This window comes from Centroberyx affinis, unplaced genomic scaffold, assembly GCF_046629955.1.
Source record: "Centroberyx affinis isolate AG114_WGS23_722 - 3 ecotype Tasmania unplaced genomic scaffold, CSIRO-AGI_Caff_v1 ptg000318l_1, whole genome shotgun sequence".
NCBI lineage: Eukaryota > Metazoa > Chordata > Actinopteri > Beryciformes > Berycidae > Centroberyx > Centroberyx affinis.
In genome coordinates, this window is record NW_027278994.1 from 99,237 (window position 1) to 119,814 (window position 20,578).

The 20,578-nt window shown below is 44.5% G+C and overlaps 2 protein-coding genes across 4 annotated transcripts; both read left to right on the plus strand.

Moving 5' to 3' along the window:
• The first annotated feature begins 878 nt into the window (after positions 1 to 878).
• Positions 879 to 8,677, plus strand: pola2 (polymerase (DNA directed), alpha 2). 2 transcript variants are annotated; one of them, XM_071515167.1, is made up of 18 exons: positions 879 to 1,216; positions 1,567 to 1,691; positions 1,937 to 2,025; positions 2,215 to 2,272; positions 2,684 to 2,793; positions 2,935 to 3,134; positions 3,290 to 3,378; positions 3,786 to 3,938; positions 4,598 to 4,660; positions 4,887 to 4,938; positions 5,095 to 5,219; positions 5,406 to 5,444; positions 5,663 to 5,736; positions 5,872 to 5,983; positions 6,188 to 6,294; positions 6,617 to 6,673; positions 6,772 to 6,898; positions 7,520 to 8,677. In XM_071515167.1, the coding sequence occupies exons 1-18, from the start codon at positions 1,132 to 1,134 to the stop codon at positions 7,670 to 7,672; spliced, it is 1,818 nt and encodes a 605-aa protein (XP_071371268.1). In that variant the 5' UTR covers positions 879 to 1,131; the 3' UTR covers positions 7,673 to 8,677. The 2 variants fall into 2 exon arrangements, with proteins under 2 accessions (XP_071371268.1, XP_071371269.1); XM_071515168.1 differs by having other exon boundaries at positions 5,101 to 5,219.
• A 5,480-nt stretch (positions 8,678 to 14,157) lies between these two features.
• Positions 14,158 to 17,758, plus strand: zdhhc24 (zinc finger DHHC-type containing 24). 2 transcript variants are annotated; one of them, XM_071515174.1, is made up of 3 exons: positions 14,158 to 14,744; positions 15,476 to 15,753; positions 15,898 to 17,758. In XM_071515174.1, the coding sequence occupies exons 1-3, from the start codon at positions 14,440 to 14,442 to the stop codon at positions 16,188 to 16,190; spliced, it is 876 nt and encodes a 291-aa protein (XP_071371275.1). In that variant the 5' UTR covers positions 14,158 to 14,439; the 3' UTR covers positions 16,191 to 17,758. The 2 variants fall into 2 exon arrangements, with proteins under 2 accessions (XP_071371275.1, XP_071371274.1); XM_071515173.1 differs by having other exon boundaries at positions 15,476 to 17,758.
• Positions 17,759 to 20,578: the final 2,820 nt, after the last annotated feature.

Genomic DNA, 20,578 nt, shown 5'->3' on the forward strand with positions numbered 1-20,578 from the left:
AGATAAGAAACATTCCAACAGCAATCTTCACTGAACTGAGTTTTTAGGTCTGAGTGATTCTATGTTGGTTAGGGTTATTTTTTTTTCTGTCATGTGTTCCTACAGTGAACTGTGCTGCCACTGATCTGGGAATTTCATGGATTTTTTAGAGAGTCAATAGCTATTTTTTATATTCAATTGCCACATTTCCACAGACAAGCGTTTACAGGTTTAACACAAAATGAACACCGGATTGAAAAAGCTATGTAGTCATTGGAAACTAGTGCCCAGCTAAAAAAATGAAATGACTAAAGTCCTGGCTTCAGCCCTCTAGTAATAATAGGGATTAAAACATAACAAATGAGGATCTGTGGCCCAGTGTGTGTCTATTTGGGCATTAAAATGATTTAGAAACCCTGCACTAAAGACTAATTCCATGTACATGGTTGTAAGTCCAAAAAAATTATACACATATTTTGAGAAGACTGTGCAAATACGTTCATGTACACAGGGCATAATGCAAATATGAATAGTAAAATATAAACTTTCAATGACGGTTTATTAAACCCCTCAGAACTTTTCTGAGGTCCAAAAACAGCATAAATATACATGGATGTTTTTTTTTTTTACAACAGCTTCAGGGTAATGATAAAGATTTTGTCTTTATATCAAGAATAGTTTTGGCTGAGGTGTGAAACAAGTTCTGCTGGGATAACCAGACTGGGCTGTTCAACAAGAAATCAGTGTGACAGGCATGCGGGACAGTTAGAGAAACGTGCTCAGAGTGGCCGCTAGGTGGCGCCACTGACCGGCGGCTTCTCTGGTTTTGTGGTTCTGACTTCCGCTGTACATTGTTTTGGCTGTGACGTAATTTCCGGCCGCCAACACCGACAGCACTTTTTCGCGGCAAAATGAAATACACAGGGACAGCAAATTTAATTTGACATTGCTGCTTAGTCAGAGTAGAATTTCCTGTAGTAATTAAAGATAGCAGCATTTGTAAGAGATCAGGTCCTTGGCGTTGTTATGACACGACGGAGGTGAGAGCAAAGCTGCCGAACTAGCAAACTATCATCACAACATTGGACCTTCTAGCTGTCTGTTGAATCAGGCGGACTGCAAACTGAGCTAACCAACAAACAACGCAAAGCAATGGCAGCAGTCACTGTAGAAACCATAAAGTCAGAGCTGGAAATGTTCGACATCGCCTGCCAGGACGAATCCATAGTGGACAAGAGTAAGTAGCGCTAGCTAACGTTAGGCGGTAACGCTACATTGTAAACTGATTTGAGTAAGACTATTTGCCTAGAAAACTATGCAAGTAAAAGTAAGACTCTCACTAAAGACGTATCTAAGCAGAAAGGCGATTTCCAAAGCAAATTATGATTTAAATTATGAAGCTAACTGTCTATATTATTGAATGTCCTTTTAAATAATTTGATAGTCATTGCCTCAATTTATGTTGCCTTAGTGTACATGCCTGATTGATTTGTCAGTATTATATTTGTCAGTTGTCACCTGCTCACATACATCATGTCCCTTGACCCCTCATCTCCTTCCTTTCCGTTCCTCCCCCTCTCTCCTCAGTGTTGGAGCAGTGTATCTGTAACAGGATACAGGGGGATGAGATTGTGCTGGAGTGGGTGGCCTTCAGCACCACTAAAAATGGACTGAAACTCAGTTTGGACACCCTGGACCAATTCGAACACGAGGTGACGATAACAGACTGACTTTATTTGAATAGTCCAAAGTGTGCCTGTGTCTCTCATTCCTATCCTTGAAGTAATCCGCTGTTTGAAGTGGCCAAAGGAAGCCATTAGAGTATCACTTGCTATATGAGTTATACTACTAATATTGTTGATTCCACCGTGGCTCACTGCTATCAGTAGATGTCCTCATCATCAGCTAGGAAAATAAATGTGTATTCATTGTATGTGTGTGTCTGTCTGCTCGGCAGGTTTTAAACAAGAAGAGCAAATCCAAACAGAGCTTCAAGAGGGATGAACCGCATAACAGAACCAGAGACATCCACTCACTGCAGGACTTGTATCCTTGTGAACTTGTGAATGCACCACACACACACACACACACACACACACACACACACACACACACACACACACACACACACACACACACTACTATCCAGCAGCAGCCCTTTCTTTAGGTATCTATTGTTTGGTCAGAGAGTCTTGTATTGTCTGTGTGTTATAAACCCTGACATAGTTTGTCCAGAATCAAAGCTGAGGAAGAGGAGGAGAATCTACTAGACTCCTACTCTACTCCTGCTAAGGTAAGCTCCCAGTTTGATTTGACAAGGAATCGTTAGTGTTAAATCTGAAGTCATTGAAAAGGACAGGAACACACACCACAATCAACAAAACAGCGTCCCAAACATGAAGAATGAAATGAGGTCTGCACAGTCATATATGCTCCCATCAGATCATCTGATGAAGAGCAACATGCTTGAAACATCACCTGTATATTAGGTATTAATACATTTACAGCAAATAAGTGTGTGGACTCTTTCATTCTACATCTGAAATCTCAAATGTGGCCATTCAAAAGATAACTTTTAACTTATAACCTATTTTTATTTGATTGCAAAATGAGTCCCAAGGTATAATTTCTATTGGGATCTGCACTAGCATGGCTGAGCTTTAATTCAAAATGTGGATAACAAGCTGGCTGTGTGTGTGTGTAGGGCTCTCAGAAGCGTGCTCTGACCACCCCAGAACACCCCCACTCTAAGAGGAGTGCAGCTCTGCTGTCCAGCCCGAGTCTGCTGCTGTCTCCTGCCAGCTTCTCTCCCAGGTACACAGCAACACAAACCAACACCCACAGCTGGAAACACATGGAACTCCATGTAATCATCATCATCATCATCATTTTTTTTTTTTTTTGCAGTATACTTTGCTTTGACCCAACTCTGTCCCCCTCTCTCTCTCTCTGCAGTGCAACTCCCTCCCAGAAGTATAGCCAGCGTGGGGCTAAGGGGGAGGTGGTGGTCTCGTTCGGGGCTGTCCAGGGCACTCGCTGGGCGGGGAGGAAGGGTCCGGGCTCGGGGGTCCAGCTGGATCTGCTGGAAGGACCTGAAGACACGCTCCGCTGCAGCTACAAGTTCATGTTCCAGAGGCTCCGCGATGTTCGAAACGGTGAGAGCCAAAAAGGGAATAGCCTGCCCGTGTGTTCATAAAACTAATAACAATAGGAGCACTGATATTTTACCATTTATTTCAGCATTAGTGTTATGGATACATGATGTTCACATATCTGTGATAATTAAGCCGTCTGTGTCTGTCCTCCCCAGTGTTGACAGAGAAGATCGAGGAGCTGGGGGAGGGGCTGAGGTCTCACTTCAACATCGAGGAGTTCTCCCCTGTCTCTCTGCCCGCTCAGGTACAGAGGTCATGGAGGTTCAAAATTGTGTTTTCCAAGTTTGCAAAAGTTATGAAAAATTATACATAGAAAAGATCATGGAAAGTTGATTATACTCAGTCAGTCAATTTCAAACTAGGCTGCTGGTAGATGTACAAACCTTTGTGGGAATAATAAACCAAGTAGTAACACATTTACTGATCAAACAAATTCATGGAATGAGGCTAGCAAATATATGTAGGAACCCCACAGTTAAAAAAAATACCTTCCTTGTCGGGTTATTATTAGTAGGAACCATGTTTTTTATTTGTGCTCTCCATCTCTTATTCCACCTGACTTAGACTTCGTAGAAATTAATAATTGTTTTGTATAATTAATAATTGCTTGACTGGTCAGTTTAGTTTGTGTTGATATCTCTCCACCTCTAGGACAGTATAACTGTGTTGGGTCAGGTGTGCTGCGACAGTAATGGAAAACTGAACGCTCAGTCAGTTCTGTTGGAGGCGGGGCCGGAGCAAGGCGGTCAGCAAGTCCCTGTTGACCTGTCAGAGCTCAGAGAATACTCCCTGTTTCCTGGTCAGGTGAGCAGAGGGCAACTCGTCAGAGCAACTTACAGATGTGGCCACTACCTTTTCACACAACTATATACCTAATTGTTTGGAAAATCCTGCAGTACTAATGCATGACTTCAACAGTGGATAATGCTATACTGTATGATGCTTGTGTTAAAGCACAAAAATTCCAGAGACATTTATAGTTGATCTGCCTGGCTCTCATTTCTTTACTCAGCACTTTTCGTTTATTCAAAAAATATTCCAGGGACACAGAAGTATTTGATACATATTGTCAGGGTGCAATCATGACTCTGACCCTTGACCCACTGTTAACTATAGGCTGCTTGTAATGTTAGAGATTGGAAAAATTTTAAGCATACAATACTGTTGCATGTGTTGGAGCCCCAGTTAATTGCAGTGTAATTGTACACACACACACTGAGTGGTGGTCTCTCCTTTGCCTGTGCACTGAGGTTCGTGTGCAGCAGGTTATAGGGCCACCTAGAGTAACAGAGCATGCCAAGGACCTGGGAAGGAGACTCTCCCAGTGTCTGACCGAGAACTCTGACAGCAACAGTTCCCACACAGCATAAAACAACTGGCTCCCTGCCAAACTACTGTCAGCTGAAGGCAAGTATTTATCTTGGAGTTCAACTCATTCCCATGTCTGTCCTGTCTTCACCCAGGTGGTAGTGATGGAGGGGATGAACACAACAGGAAGGAAGCTGGTGGCTTCTAAACTCCACGAGGTCAGCAGCTCTCTACTTGTCCTAACAAATTTGCTAAGTGCTGATACATTAAAAGAACCAAAGATACTGTCTTTAAAATAATGTTAATTTGTTAAATCTTTGTGTCTATATCCAAGTTAGATGGATCTTGGATGGATGGAGATGAAGTAACTTGACCTTGAGTTAGGGCCTGTTTCTGTATCCTCTTGATAGTCTTGATTGTCTTCTCTTTTTTTTTTTTTTTTAGGCAGTCCCTCTTCCCTTCTACTCCTCTGAGGTGAAACAGGAGATGGATGAAAGTAAGGAATGATATCAGGTTGAAACTGTACAATACAGTTTTTGATTATGTAAGGAGGCGTGTGCAGTCTCCTTTAAAAAAAAAAAGGACTAATTAGTTTGGCTACACCCTTTTAGTTTTCTCTACCTCTCACACACTCACTCGCTCTCTCTTGCAGTTCCAGAGCCGGTGAGTGTGCTGGTGGCTTGTGGACCGTACACCCCTTCTGACAGCCTGACCTATGACCCTCTGCTGGACCTGATCACTGTCATCGTCAGGGACCGTCCCGATGTCTGCCTGCTGGTATGGTCACTCTTTCTGCTGCATCGCAATCTCTAGTTCTCCCACATACAGTCAAACTATGCACGTTTTGCAAAATGCCTATATCTACCCCTCTATCTCAGTTCACCAGCATACAGACAGACACACATTCCTCACATGACTGTATGGTATGTGTTCTTCAACTCTTCACTATTCTCTCTTCCTCAGCTGGGCCCATTTGTGGATTCTAAACATGAACAAATTGAGGTAGGTTCAACAGTGGTTATCGTCACCCCAGATAACCAGTGCTTGTTTTCACCAACTTTGTCCCAAAACCCTGGGAGGAATTAAAGTTTTGTCTGATTCGAACCAGGCTCCAGGCAAAGACATTACGCTTCAGAGCAAAGCTATTCTGCCACACATTCTGTCATCCATAATGATGCACTGCACTTCTTCAAATCACCATCTCACTCTTTCTCCACCAGAAAGCCCAGGTGACTGAGACATTTGAGGCCATTTTCTCGAGATGTGTGGAAAGCATCGTGGAAGGCACCAAAAGGTACGTCTCCTCACACTACTCAGAGGGGAAATAAGCATCTTCCTCATTTACTACAAGACCACCTAAAGTGTGTGTTTCTCACTGTTGAAGCTGTACCTTTGGTGTGTAAGCCTTGCTGTGCTCCCCTCTCTCCAGTGTTGGCTGTCGGCTGGTGTTTGTGCCCTCCCAGAGAGACATCCACCACCACCACTTCATCTACCCACAGCCTCCATTCACCCTGCCAGACCTCAGCAAGGACCAGGCCCAGGTCAGACACAAACACACACACCACAGACACACACACTGGACCGTAGGCTCATATCTAGAGGGTTGATTTGCTTGATTTTTGTCCTCCAAGTTTGTTTCTTTTAAGAGTAACTGCATGCAAAAAATCAACAGAATGTGGCAGATTACTTTTACCACTTACTCAGTCACATGCGCTTTGTAACACTTGTCTGTATGTGTTGTGTAGCGCGTGACTTTGGTCCCTGACCCCTGCACCCTGCTGATCGAGGGTGTGACCTTTGGCCTGACCTCCACTGACATCCTGTTCCACATGGGTGCAGAGGAGATCAGCTGGTGAGGAAATCTGTGTGTATACGGGTGTTGAAGTCCAGTGCTTCAAATTGAACCATCAATTTCTAATAGTTCTAGACCTAGGGCTATGTTAGAAATGAATTTGTGACTCACTCCCTCACTTTAACATTATTCATTCAGCATAAAAAAAACCTGCTCTCAACCAGCCTTCTTTTCTCTAACTTCCAAGCTAGGTTTCTACATTGGTGATCATTCAAATAGCATAAGGGATAGTTATATCAAATCCTGTGTATTGGTAAAAAATTGTAATGCATGCCATCATTACACAATGTTACGTTGAAAATAACATTGGTTTGTGTTGCAGCATTACTGGATCGGACCGATTCTCACGCATCCTGAAGCACATGCTGACCCAGAGGAGGTAGGAAAAGCAATGTAACCAAAGTTTATAATTTAGTCTTTTGTTTTGAAGCCGCGCCACATTGTTAACCTCTGTCCTGTGTGTGTGTGTGTGTGTAGCTACTACCCACTGTACCCACCGGTGGAGGAGGTGAACATGGACTATGAGAAGTTCCAGAGCTACGGCCAGATGCCCCTCACTCCCGATGTCCTCATCATTCCCTCTGAGCTACGCTACTTCATCAAGGTACAGAGCTTCCGTTCCTGTTAACAGCCCACACACACACACGCACACACACACACACACGCACACACACACACACACAGGCATTTAGCTCGCACTCTTTCCAGAGAGATTCACAGTGAGTGCAAGAGCAGCATAAGCTTAAATTGTTAGATTGACAGTATTCCAAGCTATCAATGTAATGCAAATCACCCATTTTAACAAGTTATTTAATCTATTATTGAGTCTTGAAGAAATATTTTAAAACAGATGAAAAATTCTACCAAAGGGGGGAGATAATTCCACTTGTTTCCACTAAAAATCTACTTATTTAAATAATGATTTTGATGCTAGTGGAGTGGATCTGCCTTATTCTGACTTCTGACTGTTTCAAGATAGGGACAGTTGTTTCTAGAAAATTCCTAAACTAAGTGAAACTTCATTGAGGAAAAAAGTGGTCTCGATATCCCCATTTGAAGTGCAAGCATCAAAGCCACAGTGCACAGACAATCTATATAGAGGACAGTTGAGTGCAATGGGATTAATTTCTGCAAGACTTCACTTTGTTTTTCACATGCCTTGATCTTTTGCCTTGATTCCTTGAACATTATGCCTTCTTAAAACCTCACCTTCACCTGTCCCTAGGATGTGATTGGCTGCATATGCGTCAATCCCGGACGGCTGACCAAGGGGCAGGTGGGCGGGACCTACGGCAGGCTGCTCATCCAGCGCAGCTCCCCATTGGAGGACGGGAAGAGAGTCAGCCCCTGTTTGGCCGGTCAGGTGGTGAAGATCTAACAGGAACGGAGTCTTTAAATGCTCATCATTATCAGAGATGAGCTGTCATATAAGGACCCAGAAACATTTGGTGGGTTCAATTTGCACGCCATCTGGAATGCTGGGCGCACTTCATTTGTTCAATTTAATAAACTATTCTGAGAGGCTAGACTGCTCTCCTCAGGCGTGCTGATGTAAATAAGAACCCACTGGAGCATAAAATCCAACTCATCCATTGGTTTATTTTTGTACGACAAACAGTGTGCCAGGTGGTCTGTTCAGCAGTTAATGTACTTTGTATGGTGCTGTCTTGGTTGCGGTGGAGCATCAATCACTCAAATATAACAGCAGTCACAATCCTTTCTTTTTCAATAAATTATTCTCTCCCAATGTATAGTTTTGTATACTCTTCAATTAGTTTTTTGTACATTCCAAAAGTCAGAAATGCTCCTTTGCTCCTCTTATCTTTCCTCTGTAACCCAGAGATGTATCTCTCTGCCACTGTGGTTGTCTCAGTTATGGAGGAGAGAGCCTGCTTAAGAATCATCTAATTTGTTTTGGTGGAGGCTGCTTAAGTGTACCAACTCCAAGAATAAAATGACGTGATTGTTTGACATGTTTGCAGCATAGTTCAATCAAATGCAGTGTGAGAGATGTTTGGTGAGAATAATGCCACATTTAGAATAACATGTTAGAACACAAACACTCAATATTTTACTTTAATGCTGATAACAGTCGGTATGAGTTTCATCAAAGGTCCAAGATCCAAAAATCAACATCATCTATAGTATGATGCGGAAGCAGACTATCCTGATTTCTCTCTCTTGTCTATTCCAAGTTGCAGCAAAAACATTTGGTCATTTTAGTATAGCCTAGAGGAATTCAAAGTCTTATTCATCCCTTGTTTTAATGTAATACATTCAATCCTAAATGACTGAGGTAGGTTTTGTCCTTTATTCTGAGATCTTTGACCTGGACCTGCACGTTTTGTTAGTCATAGAAGTGGTCAAACTCGTCAGAGTCGGTGTCTTTGGCTGCCTTTGTCTCTCTGTCCAGCTCCACAGAGAAATTCTCCAAGTCTTCACTTATGGCTGAAAATAAAATGGAGCATAGATCAGAAATGATCCGCTTTTTTTGTAATTCTACTTTATCTTGTGATTGTAATGAGTGACAGTACCTTTAGGTTTGTCATCAGCTTTCGGGTTCTTTTCTCTGAAAGTAAGAAACGACAAATGTGAGATGTATAATCTAAGAGCAGACATTTGCCATCAGAGGAAGCGGTAGAAACACCACTCACTCTTTTTTCTGCGTTTCTGCTTGAGGTGCGAGGAGACTTTCAATGTCGTAGTCCTCATCGTTGAATTCATTTGAGGAGTCATCAGAGTATTCCCTCTTACTCTCTTCTTGTCCACCATCATCGTCATCACCAATTGCTTCCTCTTCCTCAGGAATATTGTGTATGTTGTTTTTAGATCTGAAAATAAAAGATTGCATATCGTTATTTCCACTATTATGCTCTTCATCATCACTTTCAGAAGCATGGCATGATAGTTGAAATCATCTTTAGTTGACCTGTGCTCCTGTGGTGAGATGATGCTGTCCTCTGAATCTCTCTCCTCCTCCTGCTCCCCCGCTTCTTCACTCCTCTGCTCCTCTTCGTCCTCTCCTCCTCCTTCCTCCTCTTCATCAGACCCCTCCTTGTCCTCCACTATGTTGTCCGGACTTCCTTTACCATCTTCTTCTTCCATTTCTCCATCCTGAGAAGTGGCAGAACCCTCTTTTTCATTCTCACTCTCTTCGTCATTCTCTCTGTCCGACTGCTCTTCGTTCTCTCCCTGACACTCTGACTCCTGCCCATCCTCATTATCCTCCACTCCCCCTTTGTCTTCTTCATCTCCCTGGCTGCTCTCCTCATTTTCCTCAGCAGCATCATCATCAACTTGCTCTACATCTTGGTCCGTTTCTTCCAATTCTTCCTCCTGCCCCTCTTCTCCCTCGTCCTTTTCCCCTGTGCTGCTTTGGTCAGCGCCGCCACTCTCCTCTTCTTCTGTTTCCTCAGCGCCTCCATCTTCGATGTTTACACTGATGCTCCCTGATGCCTCCACTCGACTCCCCGACTCCTCCCTTGGACTCCCTGACTCCTCTGTAGAACTCTCCGATTGGTCGACAGGACTTTGATTCCCCTGTATTTCACTCCTGGATTCCTCCTCAGTAGTTGGACTCTCCTCCTCGCGACTCCCTGAGTCATTTTCCTTGCTCCTGGTCCTTTCCCTCGGCTCCTTCTCCATCCTTGGCGGTTTGACGGAGAGTCCTCCACTCTTCCTCCTGCTGCTGCTGCTGCCTTTCTCTGATGAGGTGTCACTTCCTGAGCCTTGGGCCACTGAAGCCGAGGCAACAACAACAACGGCACTAGAGCTCCTAGATGACCTGAAAGAAAGTATGAGAGAACGTAAGGTTGTGTTAGTATAAGGTAAGTCGGTAGGATGGTACATTGGTGGGTCATTATGGTAGCTAGTACTTATGTATGCATACATATGTTTGGTAGGTAGGCATGATGGGAAGGTTTGTTGGTAGGCTGGTAAGTAGGTTTGGTGGTAGATGGGTAGGTAGGCATTTTGGTTGGTTTGTTAGTAGGTAGAAAGGTTGACAAAGTAGACAGGCAGGTAGGGAGGGAGGAAGGTTAGTAGGTAGGTACAGTATGTATGAAAGCCTGGAAGACGGGTAGGTAAATGGGGAAGAATCGATAATTACTCACTCCTGAGAGCTGCCCTCTTCTTTGTCTGTGGAGCTATGCTCTGTTCTTCCTCTCTTCTCCCTCTTCCTCTTCTCTCTGTTGCTATTCTTTCTGCTTGCCTGACTGGAGTCTCTGCCGCTCTCACTGCTCTCTCCGTGGCCGCTGGACAGACGAACTGGGTATTCGTGCATGCACATAACACAAATAACAGCCCATAACACAGAGGCATAGGACAGAAAAGATAAAGGCACAAAAACAGACAAGTATGCAGACAGATGGAGACATTAAGAGCTTGTTCTGCCTGCTGTATCAGGAGCAAAGGTTGACTTGTCATATTGTCTCACCTGGTTTAATGTCCAGTTCCTGGGACAAGCCATTGCTCCTGCCTCCTCCAGCTCTCTCTGGGCTTGGTGCTGTGCTCCTCTCAGCCATGGAGGGCCTCGTCCAGAGTGCCTGAAGGCCCGAGGGGAACCCAGCTACACCAGCAGGCCAGGAACCGGGGTAGTCGGTCTGGGGGGCAACCCGGGCCGGGCTGGAGTGACGATGGTTGGGTGTGGAAGTCAGTTGGTGAGGCTGGAATGGGTGAGGTGGAGGGTGGAAGGATGGAGGGACATGGGAGGAACTCTGGGGGTGACAGGACGTCCTGCTAGGAAAACTAGCGAACTGGGAACGAGTTTGGGTCAACCAGGAAGACTGCGTGGAGGGGATTCCGGGACGAGAAGAGCCATCTTGGTTGTAGTCTACATGGCTATGTTGGCTGTAGTACTCTTGAGGTGCAGCAGCTTTCTTTGGCTGCTTGGTGGGTCCTAAGCAACAGTAATAAATGTCAGTGAGATGGCTTGACGTTTGATGTTCTTTAATGAAACGTTTCACAACAAAACAGGAGAAAGGAACTAAAATCTACCTAAAATTCCATGACTTTTCCATGAATTTCTGTAACTAAGTCTCAGCATTATCTAACAATATGATTCCTTAATGTTTTTCAGCCCAGAAAAGGTCTAAAGGGCTGAACCATCTGGTTTCCACTACATTTGGGCTTGCTGTGGAGAAAACCAGCTGAAAACCACCATCTAATGCAATGAGTGTGTGAAACAAGTTGGAAAATACATTCTGGTATATTCCTGTAAAGTGACCCATTTGTAAAATTCCATGATATTCCCTGACTTCCCCAGAGAATTTATCAAATTCCCTGACTCTCCCGGTCTGGACTACATCCCTCAAAATTCCATGATATTCCAGAAATGTCATGACCGGTGGGAACCCTGATAAATGTGACAATATAATTTCTTAAAATGAGAGCGAAAGAGAGAACAAACCTTGTGAAGACGAAGGTTTCTCTTCTTCTATCCTCAGATACTCCGTCAAATACTCCTCCATCTTCTGTTGAAGAAACGGCATTGTTTGTCTCACAGATCGGACTGCATGGCATACAGTAAAGGATCAACACTATTGTCTTTTACATATAAGACCTGTAAACAAATTCATGTCACAGACACCTTTGAGACACGCAGAAACAAATTATTTACTCTTCGTATCATGCATTTCCAGAGGAATACCAGAGAATATTTAGCTACAAATAGTTAAATGATTATTAATGGTAGGCAGAGCAGGAACGCCTTATTTTCTGGGATTATGTACACCAGAGTTTACCCTAGTGTTTTCCTTCAAACTGGGACGGAGGGGGGTTGAAGAATTTGTGCTTAGGGTCCAATCTCATAACGAGTACCAGAAGATTTCATTTTGCTCTAAACTGCCTCCTATTTAGATGCTTCTATTAAAATGCGGGAACTAGCAGACACCTTCTTCTGAGCAGACAGCGTTTTCTCCTTGAGTTGCTGCTGCCAGCGGGGGGAGCTCTCCTCCAGGAACCTCTCATACTCCATCTGTAGGGGTGAAATGTCAAGGAAGAGGTTCAGGAGGGTGTCAGAGAGGAGGAAAGTGATTCTAACCCGCTACATTTGCCTGTGTGTGTGTGTGTGTGCTCGCACCCGGATAGTGTTCATGGCAGCAGTGCGGGCCACCATCTCCCTCAGTGTGTCCTGGGCTTTGTCAAAATCCTGCAGCAGCTGCCTGTTGTGCTGCCGGGCCTTGTGTTCTCTCTCCGCCACCTGCTGCCAGCGTTGCTGCAGGTGTACCGCCCTGCTGCAGAAAACACACACACACACACACACAGAGTCACACAGATTAAAAAGAATTCACACTTACACACATGTTGATGCATAACATTGCCTTCCTGCTGTGTGTGCACTTACAGATGTTGGTCCCTCTGAAAGGTTTCACCTCGCAGCTCCATCCTCCTGGGCTCACTGTGAGAGACAGGGACAGAGCATCATAGTGCACAGATCAGTCACACACACACACACACACACACACACACACACACACACACACACACACACCCCTCCCCTTCATCACCCCAAATCCTCATCTCACATTCAGTACAGCCATGGGTTGACAATCAATGCCAAACAGCAAACTATTGATCGGACATTACAACATTTGCTTGCTGGATTTTACCACTTGCAAAAACGACACTGAACTCCTACATGTGAGAAGATTCAACAGTAGCCTACCTACAATAGTATCATTTCAAAATATGAATACCCAGATCTCCCTCATGAAAAAGAACTATCCTATAATACATTTTAGAAGATTACAAATCACAGCAAAACTATATATAGCCTCTTAATGATACCATATAAAAATAGCATCAAGTACTCTATAAACCCACTTTTGAATACCACAGACACAATATAAATCTGTATAGTAATAATATGGTATTTTTTTGTTAGGGCTGTTAATTATTGTAAATACTGAATGATTCTGGTGTGGTTAAAAAACAAAAGTGTAAGACCCCCCACCATCACCCCATGTCTCCATACAGGACCTCACCTCTTTTTTGGACTCAGTTCTCGCCGTTTAGTAGAAGTACTGCGTGTCTCTCTGTCTGTGTGGGTCAGATGCCAGGGAGACAGTGAATTCTCTTTCAGTGCGGCCATCACCACAGGCTTTCAGACGACGGTCAGATTAACAGGGATTAAGGTCTGTGCTTTGGGGGAGGAACCGGAGACCTACTGCCAATCCAGAGATCAGCATGCTGTAGGTAACCAAGTTAGAGAAAGGTCTATGTGTGTGCTGATAGTGGAAGGTTGAACACACATTTTTGATTATGCAATTTCTTGCAAAAAAAAAAAATGGCTTGGAAATCTTGGAAAAAATAATGTTTTTCAACACGACACATATCAATAGCACATATTAGTATTTGCATGTAGTTTACTGAAAAGAAACGTAAATGCGTGTTGTCCCAGGAGATATGCTGAAAATAACACATCCAATTAAAGAGTTTCTATAAAACAAGTGAAAATATAATCCGGACCATATAGTTCATAACATGCCAGTTTTATTCAGAAAGTTGTATACATTCATCAGGCTATGATTTAATAACTAAAATAATGTTGCATTGACTAATCACAGCGGTTGCGACAATCTTTTCATATGCTGAGCGCTGCAAAAAAATACTTGGACAAACAGGCTTGCTTGCTTTCTTTTTCTTATAAAGCTACAGGCAAACAACACAATGTACAAAAGCAAAACAACATTCAAAGTTCAAAATACACTTTTAATCAATATTTGAAATTAGCACCTGATTCTTCTAACCCCATTTAGATTCACATACTGTAGTAGCCTAAAACAGAACGCTGTTACCCGCGGAACACATAGTGTGCAGCTCCTGGGTATCTGGGGATGTATTTTCATGTAACACAGGTTGTTTTCTTGTAGCACCCGATCACGAGAGGAAGGGAGGTTTGCCAAGACTAACAGCATATGAAGTCAACTATTACATTACAGCCATTTGCAATGCAGCTATTTGAGTTATTATGAATGTCATGCCGTTCATTTAACCCGGAACAGACACGTGACGTTGCTGTTAGTTAGTGAGCTAGCTAAGCTAGCAGTTAGCACAGTCCGTCTATGAAACCAGTCCTCCCATTGCCTACTTCACCTTTCAAGCCTTAAATCAAAAACAACACGGAAAGGTGGCAAGGCAGGAAACATGACCAGCTTTGCCAGTAACGTGTTTTGCCGGGTCGAGCGGGTGTGTCGCCACCTCCCCGTGGTCCTCAACACCTTCCTGGTCTTCTCCATCACGGGGGAGGTGAGCTACCTGGTGCTGGTCGAGGCTCCGCTGGAGGCGGACCAGAAGAAGACCGAGTGGTCCGCCTGGTGGAAGGCGGTCCACCTGCTGGCCCAGTACTTCATGCTGGGGAATATCTGCTGGAACGCCTCCCTCTTCCTCAAAACCAGCCCCAGCATCAGGGGGGTGTTCCTGGGAGGAGAAGGCATGGGCCAGGGGTGGAGGTAAATATAAGCTGTGGGGATTGTCACAGAAAAGAAAATTAAGGGTGTAGATATATTTGTAGTTTAGTTGTGAAATTGCATACTATCCCGGCTGTCGTGAATAGCTGTACATTGAACAGTTGGGTAACATATTAACCTATCATAAACCTAACATACCATTGGAAAATGCCTGTCCAGAAGGTGGAGATCTTGGGACAGAACTAGAAAGTGTGTAGCATCAATATTTGTCAATCAATATCTGTCACAAAATTGAATAAGTTGTAGCTTTTCATTAATTACATTGAGCAATTGTTAGAATATTTTGCCTAACCTAGGTGCAGATTCACAAAGTGCAGTTTTGAATTGGGATTAGTGCAGTAGAACATGCTTGCCTACATGTTGAATATGGGACAACATTGTTATAACTATGGATGCACCAATAACAGACATCAGTCCAATACCATGCTAATGTAGGTGATCTGTATCAGATTTGTCTAGTACTGGTAAAATCCAACACTGAGAACCATGAGTAATCGCAGCAAACCAACCTGATTTTCTGCTTTTTTGGTTTATAAGGGTGTTAGCTACCAGTTGTTCCAAGAATGGATTACATCTCATCCATTGTTGAGACCCCAAACTAATGATCAGTGTCTGTTTCAGTAATGAATCAGACTTGTACTCGGCATCACCTGTAAAACATATCTTAGGTGCATCTCTGGCCACAAATAAACCTCTCCTCTGTCTTTCCACAGGTACTGCTACACGTGCGAGACGCACACTCCGCCGCGCTGCTCCCACTGCTACGACTGCAAGGTGTGCGTGCTGCGGCGGGACCACCACTGCGTCTTCTTTGGCCAGTGCGTGGGCTTCCGTAACTACCGCTACTTCCTGAGCTGCTTGCTGTTCATGTGGTCGGGGCTGCTGTACGCCGTGGTGATGAACGCTGAGGTCTTCATCGTCATCCTGAAGGAGGGCGTGACCGTGCACAGCGTGCTGCTGCTGCTCATACCCTGGATCATGCTAGTCTCAGGTTGGATCCGGTTTGTCCGAAAAACACAACACAACGTTGTTAGGAATGTAACTGAGTGTATTTCAAGAAGTAATTCAACCCAAGTGTGGTGTGTTAGCTCTGGCTGTGATATAAACAAAGCCGCTGTCCCTCCTCTCTCCCCAGGCCAGGTCTCGGCGCGCGCCTTCGCCTTCGCCTTCATCGCCGACACATGCGTGGTGGGCTTCCTGCTCGTCTCTGCCTTCCTCTTCTTCCACGTCTTCCTGCTGCTGCGTGGCCAGACCACCAGGGAGTGGTACTCGTCCCGCCGGCCCTACAACCTGGGAGTCGTGGGGAACCTGCGTCACGGCCTGGGCCTCCACTGGTACCTCTGCTGGCTCTCTCCGCTCATCCCGTCGCCTCTACCCGGGGACGGACTGCACTTCCAGGTCACAGGGTCGCTGGAGCCCGTCCGGTAGCGGCGGATAGGCCGGACGTCGACAGGCCGTCCCTTTTCCCTTTTAGTCGTCATGGGGGAATGTTGTTAGGAACGGCAGCGAGGAGGGAAGATCAGGTAAGGAGAGGAGAGGGAGAGAGTAGGTGTTGTGGAGATTCACCTTGGTTCAAGATGGGGTCGCTTGGATAGGGAAGCATTTATAACAGACCTGTGTTTGAGATCTTACTGGGTATGAGTTTCTTCCAGCCTCTTTGACTCACTGTCCCACCCTGTGCCGAGAGAAAGAGATGATTGGTCTGTTGTTGAAGGTACATTAGCCCTGACCTGAAGGTTATCTCTGTACCGCTTAACAAGGCTGGCCTCAGAAGATAAACAATGAAATCAGCAGTGTTCCTTTGGAATTCTGAGCACTGAAGATGTATGGGAAAATAAAAACACAGGAACGTGAATGTTTTTGTATTGATTGTGATGATTTGCAAATTTTGAATCCTCACTCAATCTTTACTCACACTCCCTAACAATGACTCTTGGTATTGGGACTCTTGTGATTACTGTTGATGTCAATGTTTCATGAAGGAACTTGTTAAAGTAGGCGCTTGGTTGGAATTTTACTGTACAAAGTTAGGATGCCTGATTCTGAGAGCCACATTAGTTTGGCTTGCACTGATCCCAGAAACACCACCATTTGCCTCTTATCCAGTGTTATGCATTAGCCACATCCACTCCCAGGCTCCAGCAGGGCTCACACTGGGCTTTCTCTGGGATCAGAACTGTTTTCAGCTATTCAATGGATATTGCTTTGGGTGCAATGAGTAGGGATTCACAATGATGTCCACTTTGTTAAATTGCAGCTATGGGACAACATGTGCAAACATGAAAAAACCCAGACAGAAGTGGTATGTGTATAAAATGTAGTGTTGCAGACAGTATACAGACAGTGTGTGGGATAGTCATTGAAAGTTTATTGGATACAGTGAGTAAACCTGTGAGCAGGTTTACTCCATGGCTTCAGCCACCCACTGAGCTCTGCTTCACAGTACATTGGCCATGCTGTCAGTTAGCGACTATTACAGGCCAAACTGTAAGGCTTTTACCTGCTGTGTTCCAACATGACCTCAACTGATCCAACAACTTTACAGCACCTGCTGCAAATTTTCTCTTATGCACTTAAAATTGTTTGTGTAGCCTCTTCTTATTCTCCTGGCCTTGAAATGCAATCTGAAATTATAAGCCTTTATTTTGGCAGGTGCTTTTGCTTGTCTTAGTCTAAAATTTACAGTACAGCCAAAAATATTGTTCTTTGTAAATATTGTATGTTGTTTTGCCTGTTAAAGTATGTTTCTCCTGAAATTTTACAATTTCATATAGTCTATTTATGATGTGATCCATGTTTGATTTTGTCATGAATGATCTGAAAGTTATTGGGCCTTTAAATTTCAAAGTGCTTAAGTAAATTCTCTTAAGGGAAGTAAGGAACCATTGAAAATTGTTTTGGGATTTTATTTGGTTTGTCTTCATACACTCTCTTTGATTTGTTGTGGATTAGGTTCTGTTGATATACTGTAATAAAATTGGGGTTTGAAAACCGGACTGAGTGCTGTTGAAATCACTTTGATCATGTGTCCTTGAGAAACATTTTTATATACTCCTATTGATTCTCACAGCAACTAATCATTTCACTAAGCACTCATCTATGCACACTCATTTTTAAACTTCACAAACCTTTATCAAGACAAAATAGAGTAGACTGCTGATGTAAGGTTGCACTAGAATCTGCAGACGGCCGTCCTCCGGGTGGGGGCGGAGCTTAAAGCGCCGCTTGTCATTGGTGGCGACGACTCTCTCCACGTCCTCCAATGAGTAGGAGCGGAACTGCGGGTGAGCCAGGAGGTCCTCCACAAACAGGAAGCCATCTGTGGATGAGAGTTGTCATGGTTACGGTCACATTCCATCAGCCAAGCAGCTTCATATCAGACTGATGTAACATATGATTCATTTGCTGGATTGTAAAACAACTATCCAGGCACAATCTGGCGTGAAGATAATCTTTGACCCCTGGGGCCACAGTCACAGAACTAATAATAAGAATACCAATGTACAGTAGGGTTAAAGGTCAGGTCACATGGTCATGTAAATATTTAGTAAGACCCAAAAAAGTAAACGGGTACCAAATTATCACATCTATTTTTAGACATTTATTCCTGAATTTATATTTTATTAATAAAGTGCTATCTTATCTTATCTTATCGGTAACTTCAACTATGGCTCCTAAACCAAATGGCTCAAATGTCTCATTAACTATGTAGGTATTAAATTGAAAAAATAAAACCATCTTAGACCCACGCTTGCCATCAAAATAGTGTCAGAAGCAGTAGCAGCAATACAAAGTGATCTCGGTGTTTACCTTCTGGCCATCTGGTTGGCTCCATGGCGCAGAGCGTAGGACATGGACTTTGACAGGCGGACATCTCTGTCCTGGTAGAGGAGGCACAACTCATAACAGACACACTCAGCTCTAACTGTCTGTACCACTGGTCAGAATACACCCCCCCAACCTTGGTCAGACAGAGTTTTCTGTCAAATATAACAATCTAGGAACAATACCATCCTCTGTCTAAATCAAGTGTCAATCTGTCTCAATCACATACTTATCCAATCTATATTCAGCAACATGTTAAGACATATTTCAGAGCTGCATTATATAAATCACATCAGGATGAGGTAAATGTACCACAGCAGTTCCACTTTCATTTCTCAGTTTGACAACAGCATTTAAATTGCAAAACCACACAAACAATTGATACGATAAAAACATAAATACAACTATAGATCCAACACAGATTTGATATTTTCTCTACAACATTGTATGTCCAGCTGTTGGCTGTAGAGCCACTTACAGAATGAAAACAATACAGGGGGTGCATTATTTTTAAGATATCAAAGGTGATATCTTTTATTAAGGGAAAATAGAAGGTAAAGGGGGGAGGAGGTGTCAGGAGGTGGGGTGTGTGTGGGGACGGTGGGTTGGAAGAGGGTGTAGGGTAAGGGTGTGTGTGGGTGAGGAGAGAGGAGAGGGAGTGAGCACAGGTGTCAGTGTGCTGAGGTTCTTGGCTTGAAGCAACTCAAGCGGACTCCATCTTCTCCTTTTTTTTCTCCTTCCTCTGATGGGTAAAGAGCTTGATGAATCTTCTCATCATGGAAGCCTTCTTGGGTTTTTTGGAGAGTTCTCCATCTTTCTCTCCAGATCCTTCCACCTCTGCCTCTCTGTTGGTGGATTTGAGGGCCTCATCGGCCTTCAGCTTGTCGGCCTGCTCCTCCATCTTCTCCTTCTTCTCTGCCTTGAGATCGATGGAGAGGTTCTGGTTGGTCAAGGCCTCCTCTGCATGGAGCGTTTTCAGCTCTTCATCTTCTTTTTGGAGTGCCTTCACCAGACTTTCCACCTCCTGGAGCCTCATGGTCTGCTCCCGGTGGCTCAAAGCCTTCTCTTTCTCAAGGTTTTCATTCAGATCCAGGAGGGCCTTCTTCTCCTGGTGGAGGGCTTTCTTCTCCTCAATCCGTTCCTTGAGCTTAATAGTCAGCTTTTCAGTGATCAAGCCGAGCTTCTTCTGGAGCGTCTTCATCTTCTCCATTTCCTGCCGATGAGTGTTCTCCAGCTCATGGGCACTCTGGAGCTTGTCTTTCCACTCCTCCATTTCCCTACGGAGCTCCTCGTTCTCTCGGCGGAGGATCTCCTCTTTCTCTGCTTGAAGGTTAGTAGCCTGCTCTCTGAGCCCCTCCTTGTCTTTCTGGAGGACCATAATCTCCTTCTCGCAGGCCTCCAGTTTCATGGCCTGCTCCTTTGCTTCTTCGCGGAGCTTCTCGTTCTCTCGGCGGAGGAACTCTCCGTTCTCTGCCTGCTCACGTCTGCAAAGGGCCTTCTCTCTGGGAAGACTGGGCCACTCGTTTTCAGTCAGGAGGGCTGTATCCTCCTCCTCGCAGGCCTTGACTTTTATGGCCTGCTCCTTGCTTTTCCTGCGGAGGTCCTACACGTTCTCCTTGTCTGCTTCAGACTGCTCACGTCTGCAAAAGGCCTCCTCTCTCTGGGGAAGACTGGGCCACTCCTTGTCTTCCTGGACGGCCATATCCTCCTCCTCGCAGGCCTTGACATTCACAGCCTGCTCCGTCATTTTCCTGCGGAGCTCCTCGTTCTCTCGGCTGAGGACCTCCTCTTTCTCTGCATGAGAGTTAGTGGCCTGCTCACGTTGTTTCTGGAGGGCCATAATCTCCTTTTTGCAGGCCTCAAGTTTCATGGCCTGCTCCTTCATTTGCCCACGGAGGTCCCACTCGTTCTCCTTAACTGCCATGGACTGCTGATGTCTGCAAAAGGGATTGTCTCTCTGGGGAAGACTGGGCCACTCCTTGTCATTCCGG

Bases quoted from the DNA above. Each gene is read 5' to 3' on its own strand.
- pola2 (XM_071515167.1), top strand. From the start codon at position 1,132: ATGGCAGCAGTCACTGTAGAAACCATAAAGTCAGAGCTGGAAATGTTC. The intron at 1,217-1,566 runs GTAAGTAGCGCT...CTCTCTCCTCAG, and splicing joins CGAATCCATAGTGGACAAGA to TGTTGGAGCAGTGTATCTGT. The intron at 4,661-4,886 runs GTCAGCAGCTCT...TTTTTTTTTTAG, and splicing joins TGGCTTCTAAACTCCACGAG to GCAGTCCCTCTTCCCTTCTA.
- zdhhc24 (XM_071515173.1), top strand. From the start codon at position 14,440: ATGACCAGCTTTGCCAGTAACGTGTTTTGCCGGGTCGAGCGGGTGTGT. The intron at 14,745-15,475 runs GTAAATATAAGC...GTCTTTCCACAG, and splicing joins GGCATGGGCCAGGGGTGGAG to GTACTGCTACACGTGCGAGA.